Here is a 21,160-nt window from a genome sequence, read left to right as displayed (position 1 = left end):
TGGGCCAAATCCAGCTGTTGCCTATTTTTGTAAATAAAGTTTTATTGCCACACAGCCACACCCATTTATTTAGTTGTGCAGTAAGGCTGCTTTTGCATTACAGTGGCAGTTGAGTGGTTGCCATAGAGACTGCAAGCCAAAATATTTACTGTTTGGTTCTTTATAGAAGAAATTTGCTGACTTCTCTTACTAGACTTTTCCCTCCTTGAGGACAGACACTGAGCTATATTGGTTCTTCTGTCCCCGGTACCTGGCCCAGCATGGGCATTGTCGAATGTGATTCTGTGCTGCTTCTCCCACAGTACCCAATCTGTCAGATGTTGTTGGGAGGCCCTGTCTAGGGATGGGCTGAAACCTTCCCTCCCCTGAGTGGCCCAGGGTCCCCCACCTTGGAGGTGCTGGAGATGCTGGAGCTCACATTCACTTCCTGTGTCTCATCTTCACCTAGATGGTGATGCTGCCTCTCCTAAGGCAGGCTTATCTAGCCTCCCACCCTCACGTGCTTTTGGGGAATGAGCAAGTTGTACTGTAGAGCAGCACCCTTTGGGCCCTAAAGCCAAGAAGTCTTAGGGGCTTCTTGTGGAAGTAAGAGAAATGCACTTTTCTAAGTTTGGACCAGCTCCTTCAACACTGATTCCCATGTCCTGGGTCTCATGCTTTGGGGTACCATAAAAATCCCAGGAGAAGCATAGAGTTTCCAATGGCAAAGAATCTTAATCTAGGTCCTTCTGCTGGCTGAGTGCTCAACCAAGTTCTGCCTGGAGATTCCTGTGGCTGGGAGCTCACTATGTCTCAAAAGATCCTGTTCTAATTTTTTTTTTTTAAGATTTATTTATTTTAGAGAATGAGAGAGAGCACACACACAAACAGGGGAGGAGCAGAGGGAGAGGGAGAGAGAGAATCTCAAGCGTTCTCCTCGCTCAGCATGGAGCCCAATGCAGGGCTTGATCTCTTACTAGACTTTCCTCTCCTTGAGGACAGACACCCTGAGATCATGACCTGAGCCGAAATCAAGAGCCAGATGTTCAACCAACTGAGCCACCCAGGTGCCCCAAAATACCTTGTTCTATTTTGATGAGCTCTGTCTGATCAAACGTTGTTCCTAAAAGTGAGTTGAAATCTTTTCCATAACTTCTACTGCTTGGTCCTCATTTTGTCCTCTCTGACCCCACAGAACATATCTCCATCCTGTTCTAGGGATTAACCACCCATCCTGCACCGTGCACACATGCCCCTGAATATTCTCTAAAACATATGTACTCCTTGGTCTCTTCAACTGTGTTCATGAGACATGGAGGCTGGGCTCTTTGTCAGCCTTGGTGGCAGCTCTTGATCTAAAGTGCAGGGCCCAGAGCTGTACGTGATGATGAGTGGCCCTCGGTTTGTTCAGATTGAGGGAGACCATCTTCGTCCCTAGTAGCAGAAGTCATAATGTCACACCACTGTTTACACAGTCAGTGGGCAGGTTTGGCTTTTGGGAAGCTGGGTTAAACCATGTGACAGCATCACTTTAATAAAGGCTCCAGGCAACTGAGACCCCTGGGCTCTTGCATACCTGTGGCAAGTTATGGCATTGTATCTCCCTCCTGCCCCCCCGCACTTTGCTTTGTGGAGTGTCATTGGCCTTTCCAAAGGGCTCTCTCCTTTCCTGGCCTACCCCTGGGGTGTACCCACCCCCGTCACCTGGCAGATGGGAAGTGTGGTCATGAGAGCGCTTTGTGGGCCCTGGGTTTATGGGTTTATCATTGGGCCAGGAATGAGGTTAATATTTTTAATGATGAAGGGTGAACCCCATTATTACTCCAGCTCATTAATCAATGCCAGAACCCGTTTTACCTGTTAGATGCCCTTGGTATGGGGAGTTCATGAATGGGAATCCAGTTTCTCTTTAAAACCCAAGCTTCCTGTCCCCTTCTTAAATCTGGGAGGTGGTCCTGGGGAGGGTGATGGTATTTTACAGAAAATTTGTCTTGGGTGGAAAAGGTTGGGGGCAGCTTTGGAGGACCCTCCCTGCCTTACCATGCCAACTCTCCCAGCCAAGGGTCCAGGGAAGGTGGTGGGAGCTGTTCAGCCTGACCGAGCCAGTCCATAAGCCCAAGACGCCTGAGCTCTGATGGCTCCAGTTATGGGGTCCAGGGTGGATGGGGAGCTCAGGACCACCATCTGTTTGGACCTGTTGCCCACAGATTGGTTGGAGGATGGGCATGACAGAAATGTGGAGAGACAGGGAGTATAGCCAGACCACTTAGGTGGACCCAGTCCTGGTCAGCTGGGGCATTAGTTTAAATGTCTCTAGGGAGTGCATTCTTCTTGGAGGGGGGCATTGAAAGGACCCTTCCCTCCTCCCCAGGCAGGTGGTCCACATTACCTGTGTTATCCCCAAGAAATGGGCATGATGGGGCACCCATAAAGACGATGGGATGTCCACTTTTATCCCAGGAGAGTGCCGCTTTGAGTTATTCCTGAATCCCCTTTTAGGCACCATCACCACCAGCACCTCTGGGCTTTGAGGGCCCGTAGGGATTTCAGGCTGGCTGCCCTGACCCAAGGCCTCTTCCATAGACGGAACACGTCCAGTGCCTCTGTGTGTGGACACTTAGTGTTTTCAAATCCAACTGGGCTTAACACTAACAAGATGAAAAATGAACCAACTCTACCATAAAATTCCCTCCCACTTTACCATGAGAAAAATGAGACTTACTTCACAGGCCTTCTTGAAAATAACAGTAACTTAGTGCATGCTGGGCACTGTCCAAGTATTAACTCTTATTAATGAAGCAAGAGGCGAGGTCATGGTCACCTTCCAGCTCTCCTTCCTCTCCTGCGCTGAGTGATGCTTCCATGTGCAAAGGTTTGGGGATGTGGGGAGAGAGGCCCCCGGGCCTCCCCACTGCCTCATTCCCTCTAATGTAAGGACTCCGCCTGTGCAGTTCTGCGCTATTTTTGGTGGTGGTTGTAGGGAGAAGGAGAAGGTGGGATTTTTCTGGCAGGAAGGATGAGGATGAGGCAGTAGGGGATGGAGGAGGAAATTACTGGAAGCGGAACACAGGGTTACAGGCTGCGGGCGGAAGCGGCTGCTTCCCCAGGTGTGGCCCAGGCAGGTCTCAGGTGTGCTGCAGTCATTGGGTGGCTGAGGAAGAGGAAGGGAGCCTTCCAGCTGACTGAGGGAGTGTCAGGGGTGGCCCTTGCCCGAGGTTGGCACATCAGAGCCAAATTGGCAGAGCTTCCTCCTCTTCCTTTCAAACCTCTCTTCAGAGATTTCCTCCTGCTGTCGAGAAGGAATCCAGGATATTAGAAACTCATGCAATAGGCCGTGGGTGGCATAGAAGAGCCAAAGTTTTGGAGTGAGGCCTGCACTGCCTTGTGTGCTCTGTGGCCTTGCGGAAACGACTAAACCTCTCAGAGCTTTGATTTTGTCATCTGGAAATGATGTAATTAGCAAGATGAAATAAGACCATGTATGTGAAAGCACATAGTCAAGTGCCTGGCACATAGTAGGTACTTTCTTCATCATCAGCATCCCCTCTATAAGCCTCTTGCCAGTTCTAATCCTCCAGATTAGAGGATTCGCTCAGGCTCCGTGGAGGGGCTAGTCTGAGGTTCTTAGGACCCGTGCCTCCAGGAGTCAGTCCCGTGAGCCATGCATGGCTTCAGCATGACTCCACAGAGAGATGTGTGAAGAGAGGAAGCCGGTGGAGGGTTGGGATGTCTTGTGGCAGCTACGCTATCAGCGAGGGGCTGGGCCTCCCTGATCACTTGATTAACACAGCAGCAGTGGATCAAAGTTTGCTCTTGAAATTGATTAAGTCTGGGATTCAGTTCCAGATACCTTTGCCTCCCTTTAAGGATAGAACATTTCCGGTAGTGGGTGATTTATGACATTTCCTTTGGAAGGTAATTTTACCATGTGAACTGATAAATTAGGGCCAGTTCGTGCCTGATTCATGAGGCTACTGTCAAGTACTGTGTTGGTGTTTCCTAGAGGCCAGTCCTCAGTGGTGGTCTAGAATGTGCCCTTGGAATCGGCAGGGAGAGGAGGGGAGGGGAGCCGGAAAAGCCAGTGCCCTAAGTCATAGGTGTACATCAACCTAAAGGAGGGCCTGACTTTCAAAATGATGGAAGGACTGAAATGCCGCTGTGGTCCAGTGCTTTCCCCAAAAGCATAGTGACCTCCGCTGCAATTAGAAAAGTGAAAAGTTAGGGAGTTTTTTGTGAAGTTAGATTCATTCCTTAAAGGATTGTGCTTTATTCTCAATTTCCTTTTTACTATTTAATGTTATTTTTCTTTCCTTTCAAAAATGTCAGTGAGGACAGATGGTAGTTGGGTTTCTTTTAGTGTTGTGATCCTGTGTCTTTTCCCCCTCCCTTTGTTGGTAATTATAGTGGTCTGTGAAATCCAGAATTCTGGCCCCGAGGGTCACTCTACCCTTCCAGTTTTACAGATCGGGAAACTAAGGTCCCAACAGGGAGTGTGACTTAACCAGTGATGCCCATGTGGAGAGAGGAAGGGATTAGAGTTTGGGCCTCAAGTTCCCCATGGAAACTTCTGGATGTGAAAGACCATCAGGATCAGCAACCTAATTTGTGGGGCCCACCAGTGCAAAATAAGAATGCATGTGGCCCCTTGTTCAAAAATTATGAATAATTTCAAGAATGACAACAGAGCAGGAAACCAAGTGCAGAGGCCACATGCCTACGTAGCTGGCGCTAGGCACCATAAACATCAGACTCCTGAAGGACTGGCCTGTAAAAATAAGAAAGTGTCGTACTAAGCCCAACAAATAGAGTGTTTTGACTGGGCCCTGAAATCCCCGCCTAGAGCATCTCCTCCGCTCTCCCCAGCCCTCTGCTTGGAAGCTTGAGGTCAGAGAAGAAAGCCCGTGGAGGGATTCTAGAGGCGAGGTCTCATAGAACCTGCAGGAAGGAGGTAAGGTATTTAGATGGCTTTCTCTGCGGTTTCACCTGCCCGTGTTTGCTTTGGTAGCTCCGTATCTCCAGGGAGAGGTAATCGTGCATCACTGAGGTCCAGTGGGTCTGGGGCCACCTGTCCCCGGGTTGGGCGGGGGGCGGGTGTTCTCTGACTAGAGCAGCAGGCTGGCAGAGAAGAGCCCAGGCTGGGCAGATAACTGGAATGGTGCGAATGACCAGGGTTTGGCAGCCATGGCTGTCAGTCGGTGCACTGGCTGGACTTGGCTCAGTGGGTTATTTTTGTTTAAGGCAGACTGTGGCCCTTTTCTATTTGCCCATTGGCTGTTCAGAGTGCACGTATCTGACCTCACAACACATCGGGAAAAAGCAAATCAAGGTCCCTGCTCTGTAGGAGCACATGTGAGTGTGGGCAGATGTGCTTTTGTGGACATCCGTGTGCATGCGTGTGTGGCTGCAAGTGCACCTGCTAGGCATGTATGTATATGTTTACTTCAGTGATGCTTACCTTTGTTTGGTCTGTGCATGGTTCTAAGCGTTTGACAAATATTAAAACAAGTCTCATAATGACCTCATAAGGGAAATCTTAGTATTATTCAAACTTTATCAAGGAGGGAAACTAAGGACAGAGAGGTCAAGTAAGTCATGTGGCTTGCCTAAGTCATGCAAGCCAGGAAGTGGCCAAGCCAAGAAGTATACAAGTGCTTAGGTAAAAATGTGCTTATTTATAGTGCCCTACCGTGAGAGGCCCCTTATGCGCATGGACGTTGGGCTTCTGTGCAGAGAGAAATGGCCCAACAGACCCTCCCTGGATTCATTAACTCACTGACTCATCCAGCATTTGCTTGTACCCCTTTATGCTGTGAGTAGACATGGGGGGTGGAGATGGACAGAGCCAATCAGACCGCCCTGGTGTCGAAAGCTTCGGGCGCTGTGGCAGCACTCTGGGATTTTTAGGGCAAAGGCTACAGTGGTCTGAAATCATCACATGTTTACCAACTAGGCATTTCTGGGTAGGATACAGCAAGGGGGCCGGGACCATGGAGGGGAGGCTCTTGAGGCCAGAGTGTAGCTGTGGAACAATGTTCCCTGAGCCTGGAAAGCTCAGTGGTCCTGTGTCTACTAGTCCCCGCACTGGGGAGGGTGGCATCTGGGGATGGCCTGTTTCTTAGATTCTGTACAGTCCCTGTTGCATTTGCAAAGCCATTGTCTGCTGGAAATCCCAGGAGGGAGATGGGATTTCCGCACAGATGTGGAAACTGAAACTCAGAGGAGACCGGTGAGCTGGGCAGGTTAGGGGCCAAGTAGCGCAGGAGCCCAGGTCCTATTGCTTCACTTGGGTAAACTTGCCAGGTGGGACTTCTCAGCTCACCTCACTCTATCTCCCTGAGGCTCTTCCCAGCCCTGGGCAGTTGATGCTGTCAGGCCCCACAAAGTCCCTCCAGCCCTCAGTTTGACCTTCTCCAGCTGGCTTGAACCCATATCTGGCCCAGGGCTTCATGCAGAACCAGGGGTGGGGATAGCCACCCTACACACACACAGTAGAGAGGCCAGGGACAGGGCCCCACGAGCAGCCTCCAGTGGTGACTCCAAGATTTAGTTGATGTCTGGCCTTCCCAGCTCCTTTGCCCTTGGTAAAGTAATTCTGATGGGTGCCTTGTGCATGATTTCCCAGTTTCCCTGTTGGATGAAGTTCTACTTGCCCACCTTGGTAGCTGGCTTGATTACCCAGCTTTTCTGCTGCCTTCCCTTCCCTGGCTCATTTCCACACCCCTCATAAGTTTTGGGTCCCAAATAAAGGGTTTGTACCTGAGTCCTGTCTTCAGGGTCTGTGTGTGGGGGAACCCAAACTAAGGTATATGTGACCTGTGGCATCTCAAAGATGAGAATGGCATCTTTTCCATGTTTTCCAGTGCCTCTCACTCTTACCACTACAGTGTGCCAGCCATTATGTTATCCTTTGGTCCATTGACTCAGTTTCCTCCTACCCCGGGAGGAAGATGTTCTCCCAGTGAAGGTGGGCGAACTCAGTTTCAGAAAAGGTAGGAGACATCCTACCAGAGCTCCACAGCTGGTGAGAAGCCAGGAAGCACTGAAGCTCAGACCTCTGAATGCAGTACCACCCTCAACATCCCTGCCTGCCCTGGCTCCTCCCAGCACACCTTGCAGGGGCCCTGCTGCACGCTGGAGCTGACTGTGGTATGCAGGGAACCGGCTCTGGAACCTGCCTCCCAGGTTTGGTGAAGCAGACAGGTGTCCACATAGCTGCAATTCAGGACAGGGTATGAAGGGGCCTCACTTAACTCTTCTGCCTGGCACATGCTGGCTGCGTCTCTCCTGCCCTCCCCAGGGAGGGGAACTGATTAACACTGCGCTCCCCAGGAGACCGGAAGCTCCACGAGGCAGGCCTCGTTGGCTGGCATGTTGTGAGGAGGGGGTGCAGGTGGTTGAACAAGCCGCTGACACCAGTACAGACAGGTATGTTGTTGCAAAGCTCTGTGCCCAGTAATTTTCCTGTACCTTGGAAAGTGCTGAGTACATACGAGAAGTGCTTGGGGGTTCAGGGACAGTTTCTTGACCTAGAGGTCTGCATGTAAGAGTTAAGTGAGGCTTGGTTGCTTGAGGACTTCAGAAGATGGCATCATTTTAAAAAGTGAGTCACCATTTACCGAGCACCCACCATTAAGCGGAATATATGTAATTGGGAATGCTCAAATACGGTGGTGGTAATTATGGCCGATGCTGTGTGTCCTCAATAAAGAGGCAGTAACTCTTGGGGGAGGGCAGCTGTTTATTGCTGCTTGTGTTTTAAAGATGCTCCAGCCTGCCTTGCTGCTCTTGTGTTAGAAATGTGCACACACCATCCTAATGGGACCCACTCAGAGAGAAGCGCCCCTTCCCTTAGTACGGATCCTGGGCCACTGTCGCCCATCACACGGGCTGCACCTGGGTTGAGCCCCTTCTCCCCTTAGTGTCAGCTCTGGGCACAGAGCTCATACAGGCTGGAGAGACCCCATCACCCAGCCACTCCTGCTCATCTCCATGGCCTGCATGGAGGCCTGGCTTTAAAGGTACCGGAGCCCTCTGGACGGCCTTTGGCTTCTAGGCTCTGCTGTTTTGCTTTACATACTTTTCCTGTGAGAACACTGGAGAAGTTGTTCTTACTGTACAGAGTCTTCTATCACCGTGAGAAAGCCTCACGGGCATTCTGATCCTTTCTCGGGAAGGGAGCGGCAAAAGGGCTGGGCCTACCAGGAGTGGAAAAATGACTTGAATTCAGTTGTCCAAAACCAATTTTGGAAGCAGGCAGGATAGGTTACCAAATGACAGGTTCTTCTATGGTTGGGATTTGCTGGGAGTTTGGTTTTGTCACCCCAGTGACTCATTCTCTTCCTGGATTTCCAGACGACCTCCACAAGCCCTTTCCCTTTTCCAGGCCTCAGTTGCTTCCTCCATAAGACGGGGGAATCCATCAGTCTGGATGATGGGTTGAGATGATGATAGTCACACCTGATGTGTCTTGAGTGCTTGCTGTGTGCCAGACCTGTTCTACCTCACTTAGTATTGGTTCATTTTGCCTTCATCCTGTTGTCATTTTATAAACAAGGCAGCTGAGGCACGGAGAGGTAAAGGGCTTTCAGGGCCATCCCGTGTCCCTGCTCCAGATGATAATTCTCCTACCCTTTCAGCCCTAAGTGTCCTGCAAAGAAGAAAATCCTGATCTTGATCTTACCCTTCTTTTTTATTTTTAAAGATTTTATTTATTTATTTGAGAGAGAGAGTGCGCACACACATGGGGAGAGGGGCAGAGGGAGAGGGAGAAGCTGACTCCCTACTGAACAAGGAGCCTGATGACTCAGGACTTGATCCCAGGACCCTGGGATCATGACCTGAGCCGAAAGCAGATGCTTAACTAACTGAGCCACCCAGCCACCCCGATCCAGGCTTCTTGATCCAGGGCTGGTCTGAGAGCATTTTCTAGGCAGTGACCCCAAACCCCAGGAGGAACACTTGTCCCACTTGAGCAAGAAGCTTGCAAGAAAGGACTATCTGGGAAGCTGGGTGGAGGTTGATGGGGTTTGTCAGAGGGCTGGGCAGTGCTGAGCCAGAGCCCAGGGATGGATGATATGGGTGGTGGTCCTTGCAAGAGGCGCTAAGGGTCTTTTCCTGGGGGTGGGGAGAGTGATTGTGCAAATTGACAATGTTAGGAATGATTTTTTTTAAGTTTATTGATTTTTTTTTTTTTTTGGTAATTCTTATACTCAAAATGGGACTCGAACTCAGGACCCCGAGATCAAGAGTCATATGCTCTTCCTGCTGAGCTAGCCAAGTACCCCATGTTAGGAGTGATTTTAAGAGAAAAATTAGATAGCCATACAGGTACTGCAGAAACAGCGTGGGCCTGGGTGTTAGGAAACATTGAGTTACCTGTTTTTGGCATTGACCTTTACCACCCACCCACCCAGGGCCTCCTGCTCCCCAGTGAATTCATGATTTTGAGACTGTGGGCAGTGTGGCACATGTTAGGGTTCCATGTGAGATTTCCTTTACACAGTTACACACGTGGAATTCTGAAACCCACTGGACTACATTATCTCCCAGGGCTCTTTCTGTTCTGACCTCACATGTAATGACTCTGCAGACCCCTGGGAGCTTCTGTCCTCAGGAGGGATGCACTGAATTCTGGCTCTGGCCTTAGCTGAAAGCAATTAAGAAATTCTAGGACTGAGCTATTTTTGAGTTCAAAATAGAACCTTCCATTGCTTGAGAGATGCTGAGAAGCTAGTCCCTACCACTTAACAGCAAGCTTCTGGAGTAAACAGAGGGCTGGGCTGGGCTCCACTCCAGCAGCCTCCCACCCAGGACCCGGAGCCTTTTCCACAGGGTTAAACCGAGGGAGGGTGAGATGTGTGTGTGACTGTGTGTGTGTGAGAGAGAGGGGCTGAGCAAGCAGGGCCTAAGAGGAGCTGACAGAGGCTATAATTTGAAATGCGTTTTTCCTAACAAGTTGGAGCCTGCAGGTGTCTAGGCAAACAGCTGTGGCCGTGGGAGGGGCAGGACTGGAAAGACCAGTGGAGACCACCTGAAACACCCCTTGCCTCCTGACATGGGGTGGGGGGCAGGTAACTGGCTGGTCTTTAAAGAGGCGTATACAATAGAGCACCCAAGGTCTGCACAAAGAAATGAATGATGCCTGCTGGAGGAAAACTGTCCCAAATAACTGAATTAGCAAGTTATGAACTCCCCATCACTAGAAGCACTTGACCTCCACGCATGAAAGAGGGGTTTAGAACTTTGAGGTAACTCCGCATGGCTGAGTCAGACCTCAGAGGAGAGAAAGGAAACCAGACCTAGGTCGGTGTGGAAAAGTGCCACCCACCCCCACCATCTGGTTTCCAGGAGTTATGCTGAATGCATGAATGTAGCTAATTAATCTTCCCCAAATTAATTTCCTTAGCACATCAGAAATGATTTATTGGCATGCTGTAAGGAGAGCTGGTCTGTGATGGTCAAAGCCAGGGACAGGGAGAGGCGAGCAGGTGGTGCTTGCTAGTATCCCCACTTGGGGCATCCCCACAACCCCGTGTGTGTTACAGCCTGGTTCCCTGAGCCGCTCGAGCCCTAGGGACCAGGAGCACACTACTGTCTCCCAGCACACAGGTGGGGCAGCCCTGAGCATCCCAAGAGGTTCTCTTCTTCTTAGCAGATGCCCCCGACTAGGAGGTACACCTTTCCCAAAGCATAAAAGGACAGAAAAGGGTTGTTTCCCACAAACATTTTTCTTTTTGTGGTTGAGAACAATGACAGCTGTTGTCATGCCCAAATGCATTTCCTCTGTCACCACTGGGGCCTTGACAGGTTCTTGTCAGGTCTTTGTTTTGTCTTCACTAAATTTCTGCTTCTTGTGGGCAGAGGCCCTCCCCAGGACTCAGCTCCATCCTGGGCACCCAGAAGGTGCCACCGTAGCCTTTTCTTTATAAACTGCTGACGCATCCCCGAACCATCTCAGTGTTTGCTCCTCACAACATTCGTGTGAAGCTGAGACGGCCAACGGTCTTGTTCCATGGTGCAGGTGAGTTGCTGAAACTGAGAGATGAAGCAGGTTGCCCAGTTACCCGGCAAGGCCGGGGCCGAGGCAGCTGCACTCCAGAACTCTGCTTGTCTGGGCTGTCCCTGCTTGCTGGCGTCCTTTCTGTGGTCCTCTGCCTTTTCTGTGTATTGGCGTGGCCCCCGGCAGCTGCCGCAGCACACCCACCACTAGTCAGCCTCGGAGCTTTGGAAATACCGCCTGCCTTGGTCACGTTGGGGTTTCTGCAGACAGCCACCCACTGAGGCGTTTCTCAAAGCTGACCTTCTGCTGTGGGGCAGCTGAATCTGTGCTAAGAAAACTGCACAGACAGGTGATATCCAGTTAGCTGACTTCTGCCCAAAGCAGACACCCACCTTGGCACCTCTGCTCGGACACTGAAGTGATAAGAACTCTGGTTTCCAGGCAGTGTGTCCCTTTAGCGGCTGTTAATGTCCTTTCTGACTCACTGAGCTTGCTTCTGTATAGTTTCTGGGTCTATGCAGAACATTTGTCCACTGCCTCTTTCCTGGGCAGCGTGCTGGTCATTTAAAGCCCTCTCCAGACCCCCAAATCCCTGTTTCTTTAAGGTCAGCTCTTAGTTGGCATGGCAACAGAGCCTCCATCGTGGGGATATCATGCCTGCCAGGGCCCGTGTCATGGTGGATCTCAAAGGAGGACCAGGACTCCAGTCTGTCTAATCCCCTGGTGGGGGACAGAGGCAAGGAGCCTTTGGCTCCCGCTGCCACCTCATGCCCTGCATGCCGTTTGATCACCTTCAGGGAGCCCTCTTGACCTCCAGAGTGGGAGAAAGGGCCAGGTTGCCTCGAGTGCTGTGTGGCTGTAAGCCACGACGCATCACCTCAGGCCGTTCTTTTCTGTGCCCCCACACTCCGCAGACAAATGACGGGCCAGGCATGCACCACACTGTATCTTCAGCCAGGTGAGTGGTGTGTGTTGAATTATGATAGTCGCACCCACTGCCACTGTAAGGCCTAGAGAGGACGTCTCGTCTTAGCTATTCCTTAGAGGAGCTCAAATGCATGTGGGCTGGGTCTTAACATAGTGCTCCTGACCTTTCTGAAATGTGCCCTCACTTTGCAGGCATATATAAAAGTGGTGGAGAGAGCCACAGCTTCATCACTTAGCAGATTTCTGAAGTGATGTGTGTCAAGTGAGCCCCAAACTGTTAAGAAAAATAACATATGGTCTTACTGCCAAAACCGATGAGGAAATCGTCCGGCTGGGACCATGTAAAACATTCCCAGGTGTGTTCATATGCAGTTTGCTCTGGGGTAGAGCAGAAAGAAGTCATGGGCCTGGAAAGGACCCAGGACCTCATGGGGTGCTGCCCCCTCACTTCCCAGGGAGGGGAGAGCAGCTTACAATGGGGGAGACTTATCTTGCCTCATCCAACAAGTGGTTGAGCAGGGCCAGTTCAATGCCGCTGGTTCCCACAGGCAGCAGAGCACATGGAAGTGACCTTATGACTCAGGATGTGCCCATGGGGCAGTGGGGACAGTGCGGGTCACCCACTCCTGGAAGGTGATGGCTGTTCCCCCTCTTGTCATTTTTTTTTCTTTACAACAGGGTTGGAGTGATTTTATCGGGGATGCTCCCTGCATTTCAGCAGTGGCTGCTCTGCACCGTCCTGTCAGCCCTTTCTGGGGCTGTGCCATCTTCCTGTGCCAAGAGCCCAAAAGCGTCTATGCTTCAGAACAGAGAGCCTGGCACATGCTCATGGCCAGGACTGTCGTCACGCTCAGGTTCCCCTCCTGAGGCGGGGTGGGGCAGGGCAGGGTCTTGCCTGGTGACCCTCTTCCCGCTGCCCAGGCTGTGTTGCTTCATCTGGGGCCAGCCCTCAGAATTGCACAGGGATGCCATGACCTCCACGTCTTAGATTCTGGAGATGGACCAAGGCATGTTGGGTCATCTCTTACTCCACTTAATCCCCAGGGAAGAAAGCAAGCGAGAACTGCATTTAACATCGACTTCTTGCCTCAGTTTAATGAACATGGCTGAGAGATACCTGGGGAAAGTGAAATTCCAGAGTGATATCTGGAGGCTTAGCTTCAGATTGGTGGGGGAGGGTGCTGGCTCTCACTTAAAGCTTCTCAAACTTTCCTGGTAAGAATCACCTGGGTTACTTATTAAATACACAAATTATTGGGCTAGGAATCTGTTTTTTTAACAAGCGTTCCAGGCCATTCCTGTCTTCAGGCAAATTTGGGAAACAGTTTATCTACTGTACCAAAAATAGCCTATGAGGAGGAGTGCTTTTTTAAAAGTTTAGTTTTGCGTGTAAATACATTAATAAGTTTTCCTTATTTGAAAAATGTGTTAACATTACAGACAAGTCTCCTTTGATTTCCTCTAACCACCCGATCTCAGTCCTTCCCTCGTCCCAGAGGAGGTATCTGTTTAGTTTGTATCTCCCTAGGGATTCCTGGCTTGCTCATTCAGTAGAACGTGCAACTCTTGATCCAACCTTTAAAATTTAAAAAAAAAAAATAAAGTTTCTATGTCCCTAGACCTTTTCTTTACATTAGATAAAGGTTTCTGTTTTATTTTTCATGAAGAGGTATCATATTTATCATTCCACAGCCTGCTTCTTTTCCATTCAAAGCTATGTTGTGGAGACATGTGAGTGCATAGAGAGCAACTGCTTTTTTTTTTTTTAATCTCCTGAATAATATTTCATAGTGTGGAGCTAGCACGTTTTATTTAGCAGTTCTCCTATTGATGGATATAGCAGGTGCTTACAGTTTCTCATTATTACGTGCTCCAATGAGCATTCTTGCCCGTCTCCTTGCGCACATTTGGGAATAAATACTGAGAAGTGAAATTGCTGGGTCAATCCATGTGCATTTTTGGATTTTCATGGGTTTTGCCAAAAGCTGGCCTTCAAAGTGGCTCTGCCAATTTACCTTTCCGCTGAGAGCGTGTGGAGAGGACCCGTTCTCCCCACAGGGGCAGCTGTCTCACTAAAGCAAACGGCCCTGTGTGGTCAAGGAGCAACACCCATCTTCCTCTAGTGCTTCCCTTTGGGCCTGAACAGGAAGACTGCTTCCTATCACAAAGCTAAATTCCCAAGATAAAAACACCCAGGCCTCAGAGTACTGGAAGGGAGGAACCAGTTTCACAGAGCAGTGTGTGCAAACCAGAAAGGAGGCTTGTGGAGCCCACTCCCAGTCTGCAGCTAGCTCACAGAGCCTTGTCTAGAACCCTTTGGGCCGTGGTGGGCCATTATGAAAGGAGCGTTTGGAGCAGGGCTCTCAAGGACCCCCAGTTTCATAGCTCTTTAAGCCTGTGAAAGTCCTTTGGGGCACTGGGCTGACCCAAGGTCTCCAGTTTCATTTGAAAGCAAGAAGAGCCTTGCCTAGGGTTTAGCCATAACTCTCCTTTTTTGGAGATGGACCATTGCACCCATCCCAGGAAGCCAGGAAAGTGAACCTGACTCACTGGCTTGACAGGCTCCAACAGCCTGCCTTTCTGCTGCTACCTAGCTCCTTAGCGGAGTGGTGAGACCAGTGGCCTGGGACCCCCTCTCAGCTCTGCGCCTGCCCCGTGGGACCATGAGCAGGCCACGTTGAAGGGGTCCGATGCCTGTCAATCCAAGTTTGAAATCAAGGAAAGCTTCTTTTTTGTGTATGTGGCCTGACCCGCAGCCTGATGACTGGCTCCCTTTTGGTTGAATTGTTCAGTTAGATTGGAGGGCATTTTAAAGTACAGCGGAGTCAGCCCCCGCAGGAACCCAAACCCACATCTGGGGAAACTCATTCCCTTTCTTTTAACTCAGAAAATCAGCAGCCTCCACTCAAGCCCCCTGCTGGCCCTCCTGACTTGCAGTGAGCCCTGGGCAGCTTGGACAGCAGTCACACTGCCCAGTGCTGGTGGCTGGGGCCTGTGGCAAGCCGCTCGGCGCTCTGGTTAACTGCCTGCTCCACTCTCTTAGGACCTGGTTAAACTTTTACTCCAAAAACCAGGACATGATTTTGCGGAAAGGTCAGACAGCTCAGTGAGTGTTTGCCAAGTTTCAGGTTGCTCAAACCTCAAATTCCCTCCCCTCCACCAACCTCACTTTGAAGCTGGAAAGCAAATTGATTAAATATACATTTTAGGAACCTTCCGATTTGCTTCTTAAACTAACAGAATTGTAAACTTTTTTTTTTTTTAATGGAAGGATTTTCAACTGTCAGCAGGTATAACTGGAACCATATGTCAGCAGGGACCAGGGGCTTTTCCTGGTTTTAGGATTTGTAAATTCTTATTGAAACGGAAGTAAGCAGGGCAGGCAGCTGGGGTCCCCCTTGACAACCTGAGCTCAGATCTCATTTTAATTAGAAAATACAGATAGTGTCTGCTGAACCGAAGGCCTCCCAGAGCTCCTGTCCCAGGGCGAACAAAGATTTGGTTTATATCCTGCAAGCCTTCCCTGTTTGCAAATTACAGAGCACTTCCGAGAGGAGCTGGAATGTTGATTTCTAGATTATGGAGACTGCAGCCCACTCCCTCCCCTGTCCTCCCCTTCCTCAGCTAATCCCCCCAAAATGATTTGCTTTTCTTGGAGAAATATTTGCTCCCTTCCTAGAATAGACGGAAGCCGTTCGTGTTGAAAAGAGAGTGTAAGGAAATCCAGGATGAGAGAAATGAGAGTAGAGGTCATCTCCAGTGGGCTCGTCGTTTTCTCCATTTGGACTTCTGGTTCCTTGAACTCTGAGACACAAAACCCTAGATCAGATCAGCCTCTGAGCTCTTCTGATGGTGGTTCACGTGTATAATTTGCTCCCTAATGTGTTCTGCAAATGGTAGAGTAGAAATATCAAATGAAAGACATTGCCAGACCCCGTGCTCCCCCACCCCCATCTTTCCCCTGCCTGGTGTCATTTGAGCTCAGTGAGTCTCAGAAAGGCCACGATGACAATGTCAGCATCTGGAAGTGTCCCCTCTGGGACTCTGAGCCTGACCCACAGCCGTGATGAAGCAGTGGCAGGCGGTGGCAGGCGCTCTGGCCCCGGGTCGTTCACTGATAAGCTTGCTCTTGTTCGGAGAGCGGTGGCGGCTTGTGCCACGCCTCCCATCAACCCCCGGCCACACTCCCGTGACGGGGCTCCTGCCCGCTGTCCCTCCATGGGCATCACATTCCTGGCAGCTGAAGGTCACTCGCTCACCCTGCCAGGGCTGCCGCCACAAGCTGCCATTTACCAGGCAGACAAAGGGGGATTTTCCCTTCCCCTGGGTTTATAGGCCCCTCAAATGCCTTACATTCCAGGAGCTGGGAGAGAGAGGAGGCTCCTGTGGTTTCTAATTAAACCTACAATTTAAATAACAATTCATGTAACCCCAAGGGTTGAGAGAAATGCTAACCTATCCCCTCCCAAGAGAGGCAGCGGGGTGGCCCAGGCTGAGAGGCTGAGGACTTGCCCTTTGCCAGATGTGACCAAGGGGGCAAAGAACTCAACAGAGGTCACAGCGAGTTTGCGGTGGAGCTAGGGTGCTGTGGCAGGGAACGGGTTGGATGGGTTCCTGTCCTATCCCCACTGGTAAGTGTGCCCTTCATGAAGCTTAGGAAGTAAGAAATGGGAGGAGAAACTGCCATGTTTACTCTTAGCCCAAGAATTTTTATCCTCCTCCAGGGAAAATGTGGAACTTTGTCTCTGCAACGTTCAAATCTCAGATTCTGGCACAGTCCTAGGACTCCCCTCCCTGCCCTGACTGCCTACCCCGAGGTGACCCTGTCTGTTTGCCATGGGACTTTGCTGTATTCTTAAATATGGACAAGTGAGGAGGCCAGGAGAATGACCCTGGGAGGCAGAGGATCTGCCTGAGGGTCTTAGTCAAGCCCCTTCTCTCTCTGGAACTCAGTTTCCCCATCTGTTATAGAAGGCCCTTTCTGGCCATGGCAGTCTATCCTTCCCTGAGCTGCTTTTGTGTTTTCATTGGGTCTGCCTGCAGCCATGGTCATGTTTGCAGTGCGCTGATCTCACCAAATTGTTGTCCGATTACCCAAGGCATGCTTGTGTTCCAGATTCGGGGAAGATGGAACGCTGAACATAATTATCTCTAGACAGACTAGTAGGACTCAGCCAGCACCAGGAGCCTGTCAGCATCTCTAGGCTTTCTGCTATCTCATTTCTAACTTTCCTCCATTTCCATTCCTTTAAATTGAGCAACTCACATTCCCCAAAGACACCCTCCAGGTTCTTGCCTTTGTGCTTCTCTACCCAGATGCCCTTCTGTTCTCATGGGGCTGTGCCTGGAGCAGCCAGGCTGCAGGCATAGGCTCAGAGGCAAGGAGCTCTGCCGGTGTGGGTCTCTCTGTTACCCCTCCGAGAATGGGAGCTCCCCAAGGAAGGGCACCAGCTCTGTTTCCTGTCTCCAACTCCTGCTCCTTGCTGGTATGATGCAGGCTCCATTTATGTTTGTTGGAGCGAAGCCTGGCTGTGAAAGAAGTGAAGCAGAAAGCCAGAGGTGGACTCATACTCCTGCCGTCTTGCTCCTTGCAGGTGACCATCGCTGATGACTATTCGGATCCCTTTGATGCCAAGAATGATCTCAGGGGCAAAGCAGGAAAGGGAGAGAGTGCTGGTTACATGGAGCCCTACGAGGCCCAGAGGATCATGACAGGTAAGCAGACTCGCAACTCAGCAGGGAGGCAGAGGGGACACTCTTGGGTGGTCCCCAGCCAGCATCAGCAGGGGAAGGTTTGTGCTTTCATCGTGGTGCTTGGAGGGCAGTGCTGTGTTGAATCTTCACCGCAGTTCACCAGTTCATGTTTCACCTACATCAGGAACTACCTGGAAGTGCACAGTGGAAGTCCATGTACACGGTACCAAGTACAGTTAACCAAGTCACCCCCCCCCCAAAAAAAAAAACATGGGGAATTTCTACTGAAGAAAAATACAGTATTTGAGATAGAAAACTTCCCTGGAGCTTCCTAGCAGCCAGGGCAATAAAAGAAGCATGCAGGGTCACCTTGCTTTCAGTATCTAGTAGAAGGAGGTGGGTTAGATCCCTGGGGAGAGAATTATCCCTCGCCCCTTACCAGGAAGTCTTTGGCAAGTGGCTGGAAGCAGCGTAAAGTCCCTTGGACTATGTGGCAGGTTTACAGCAAATACAGAGACTTTACCCCTGTGGCCGTTTTCCTATTGGCCCCTAACGACAAAACCTTGTCCAAGCAATTGTATGGGATCCAGAAGAAAGTGGCCGTGCGTGTAGTATCCTGAGGGTCTGTTTTCATCAGGATAATGCCTGGAGCATCTTTAAGGAGTGAATGGTTATTAGGTTATCTGCCATCTCAGACAGACCCTGGGCATGAGCAGGGCAGTGGGGAGAAACCACCCATGTGGGTCCTCCTGACTCAGGAGGACAGTCCAGAGACAGAAGAACAGTTGTGTGGGTTGGTCCCCTCTGACCCCACACAAGACAGGCACATGAACAGGAGCACCACATGGGTCTAGAGTGCAGGAAGGTGGCCAGGAGTAGATTGGGAGCCCCTCTGAATTTTGAGGCTTAGTGAATTGGTGCCCTGTGTGTCTTGGGACTTGGGGTACAGATGCCACTTTCTGTGGCCCTTTTACTCTTCACTTGGTGTTCATGTCTTTGAGTACATTCTCTTGATTCATCTTGAATTAGAAGAAAGGAAGCAAGATTGACTGAGTGCTTAGTGTATGCTGGGCCCGTGCTAAGTGCTAGCTCATGGGGCTACAGAGACCTCATAGGACACTTGCTGAAGGATATGGGTACACATTCAGACCCTGCCTCTAGGACTCTGCCTTGTGCTCTCCTGTTCCTGGAAGTTGATTGTCTGACCACCAGTGTGGCCTCCAGAATGCTTCGCCACTTTGTAAGGGGCCGAGGCAGGGAGCGATGAGGCCAGACTTCTGTAGGGCCTCATGCTCTCTCCTGATCTCTCCTGGCAGAGTGGCCTCTGTGGGCAGCAAGAGGCAGAGAGCTGGGGCTGGGGTCAGTGCTCCTCCAGTGACTTAGGGAAGCAAGTCTGCTGGTGGGATGTTCTTCACCTCAGGACTGTAATGACACCCACCCCCACTGCCACATCCCATCACCTCTGCCAGGCTTGGTGAAACATCAGCTCTGTGGGAGCGCTGGGGGGTGCCAGCCCGGGGCCCTGCTCCATCCAGTCTTGCAGTCGGCAGGTGTTGGCCTGGGGTTAAAGGACTGGTGGTTACAAGAGTGCCTTTGGGGCCCTCTGGCACGTTTAGACGTCAGGCAGCAAAGGATCTTCAAGGTCATTCGAACCCAACAGCCTTGTGTGATAGATGGGGAAACTGAATCTATGGAGGGAGAGGGCCTTCCCTGAAGACACATAGTAAGTTGGCAGAAAGGCAAGGTGGCCTGTGCCTGGAAGGGCAGTCTGTGGGGTGGGGCACCGGGGGAAGTGTATGTTTGTGCTTGACGCTGGGGGATCCGGGACACGAGGAAATGGCAGGAGCCATCTGAGGCTGGAGCTCTTGCCAGGTTCCAGGCTCTGTACTGGGCCCTTTAACAGACATACTTTTTAAGCCTCACCATGTGCCTGCAAAGGAAGTGGTGTCTCATTTTCCACGTGAGAGAAACAGGACAAGTCACTTCTGGGGTCACACAAGTAGAAGTGAGGGGCTCAGACCTGCATCTGCAGAACGTGGGACCAGGGGGGAAGGGGACCTCTGGGAACCCAGATTTTGTGGACACCACCTGGTGTCTTCAGAATGCAGCTGGTTCCTCCTGGGTGCTGCCATGGACCTCAGTGTTGAGTAGCTGATTAGCCACTTGGCTGGATAGAACTGTCCTGTGGGACTTTGACTTTTTAATGAGACACACCCACAGTGGCCAGGTCCAAGGCAGGGCAGATTGATTTAAATAGAGATCTGTTAAGATCTCATGCATTCTGTCTCCAAAGAGGCATCCTTACGTTTGCTGTTCTGGACTTTCTTCTGAGCTTAGAGGCTATGCCCAAATTTACTCACATTTTCTGTTTCTCAGGAAATAGGTGGTTAAACAGAACATTTTCTGGCTGTAACGACCTCACTGCAGCTCTCTTTGACTCAAAATTCTTTGTGTGTAACGTCACTGTGGTGACTGATGGCAGGACTGGGGGGCTGGGATGAGCCAGCGCCGTGTAAATGTTCCAGGAAGCAGCTCACTGAGCTGCCATGAAGTTCCTCAGGGAGAAGGGGGGCAGTGGAGCACGGGGGTGGCACAGAACAAGTTATGTTCCATCTTTAGGGTGACCTTTATTTGATGCCGTAACATTTATGTGTGCACGTAACTTCTAGGAACAGGGCAGGCATCTTTGGTAGATAAGAATAACCCTGCTGGGAAGAGCATGCCCTCTCTCCCCGAGATGGCATGCCTCTGTGTATGGTGCGGAAGGGGCCCAGGCTGGAGTCAAGCAGATCTGAGATGGCCACTTGCCACCTGAATGATCCTGGGCCTCAGTTCCCCTTACAAAGCAGTAGCCTTAGGGCAGGCAGTTGGTCATAATTCTAGCTACTTTGGGCTGCAAACTGGCTGTGTGACCTTGGGCAGCATAGTTCGTGCCTCTGTTTTTCCCTACGTGTGGCATGATGGGTCAGTAATGACAGCAACAGCAGTGGGGGCCACTGCTAGGCTCCCGCACCCGTTGGCAGCACTTGATGTGAATTCTTTTTGTATCCTCACCATCACCCTTTAAAGTGTAGTGCCTTTTTACTGATGCAGAAACTAAGGCACAGAGAAGTAGCCCAAGGCAACCGAGCTGGGTCGTGAATTGTGGGGCTGATTGCCAAGGTGGTGTTTCTGCACTGAGCCCTGGGGTGCCCCAGCTTGATTTTCAGACTGCCTCCCCCCTCCCCGCCCCCGCCCCCACCCCGGGTGGCTGACCTGGTCTGTGATTAACTGATAAGGTTTTGTTCTTGTGTCCTTGGTTCCATGCAGCAGGTGGGGCGTAGAGGGAGTGCTTGGGGAGGTGTGCTTTTGTGAACAGAGAACTCAGCCCAGCCCCATAGGCTGTGGCTACAAAGGAGGGTGGGGAGAAGCGTACCCATTTTCTCAGGGGCTCCTCTCATCTCTTCCCTCTGTCTGCCTCAGTTTCCCTCTCCACAGACTCCCATTTGTGTCACCCACAGGAATTAGGTTCTGGCTCCAAGATGGGGGTATAGCTGTCCATAGAACCTCACAACCCAGATG

The 21,160-nt window shown here is 50.8% G+C and overlaps 1 protein-coding gene across 1 annotated transcript in view; it reads left to right on the top strand.

Moving 5' to 3' along the window:
• The window catches only part of SHB (SH2 domain containing adaptor protein B), a 135,322-nt gene that overhangs the window by 32,249 nt on the left and 81,913 nt on the right, over positions 1-21,160 (top strand). The window contains exon 2 of the mRNA XM_081803223.1: positions 17,500-17,620. Within this exon, the coding sequence (XP_081659349.1) occupies positions 17,500-17,620 (121 nt within the window). The remainder of the gene's footprint in view (positions 1-17,499; positions 17,621-21,160) is intronic.

This window comes from Leptonychotes weddellii, chromosome 14 (genome assembly GCF_054177405.1).
Source record: "Leptonychotes weddellii isolate Sample4059 chromosome 14, ASM5417740v2, whole genome shotgun sequence".
Taxonomy (NCBI): Eukaryota; Metazoa; Chordata; class Mammalia; order Carnivora; family Phocidae; genus Leptonychotes; species Leptonychotes weddellii.
Note: the sequence above shows the minus strand (reverse complement) of the source record. Positions and strands in the feature narration are given on the sequence as shown.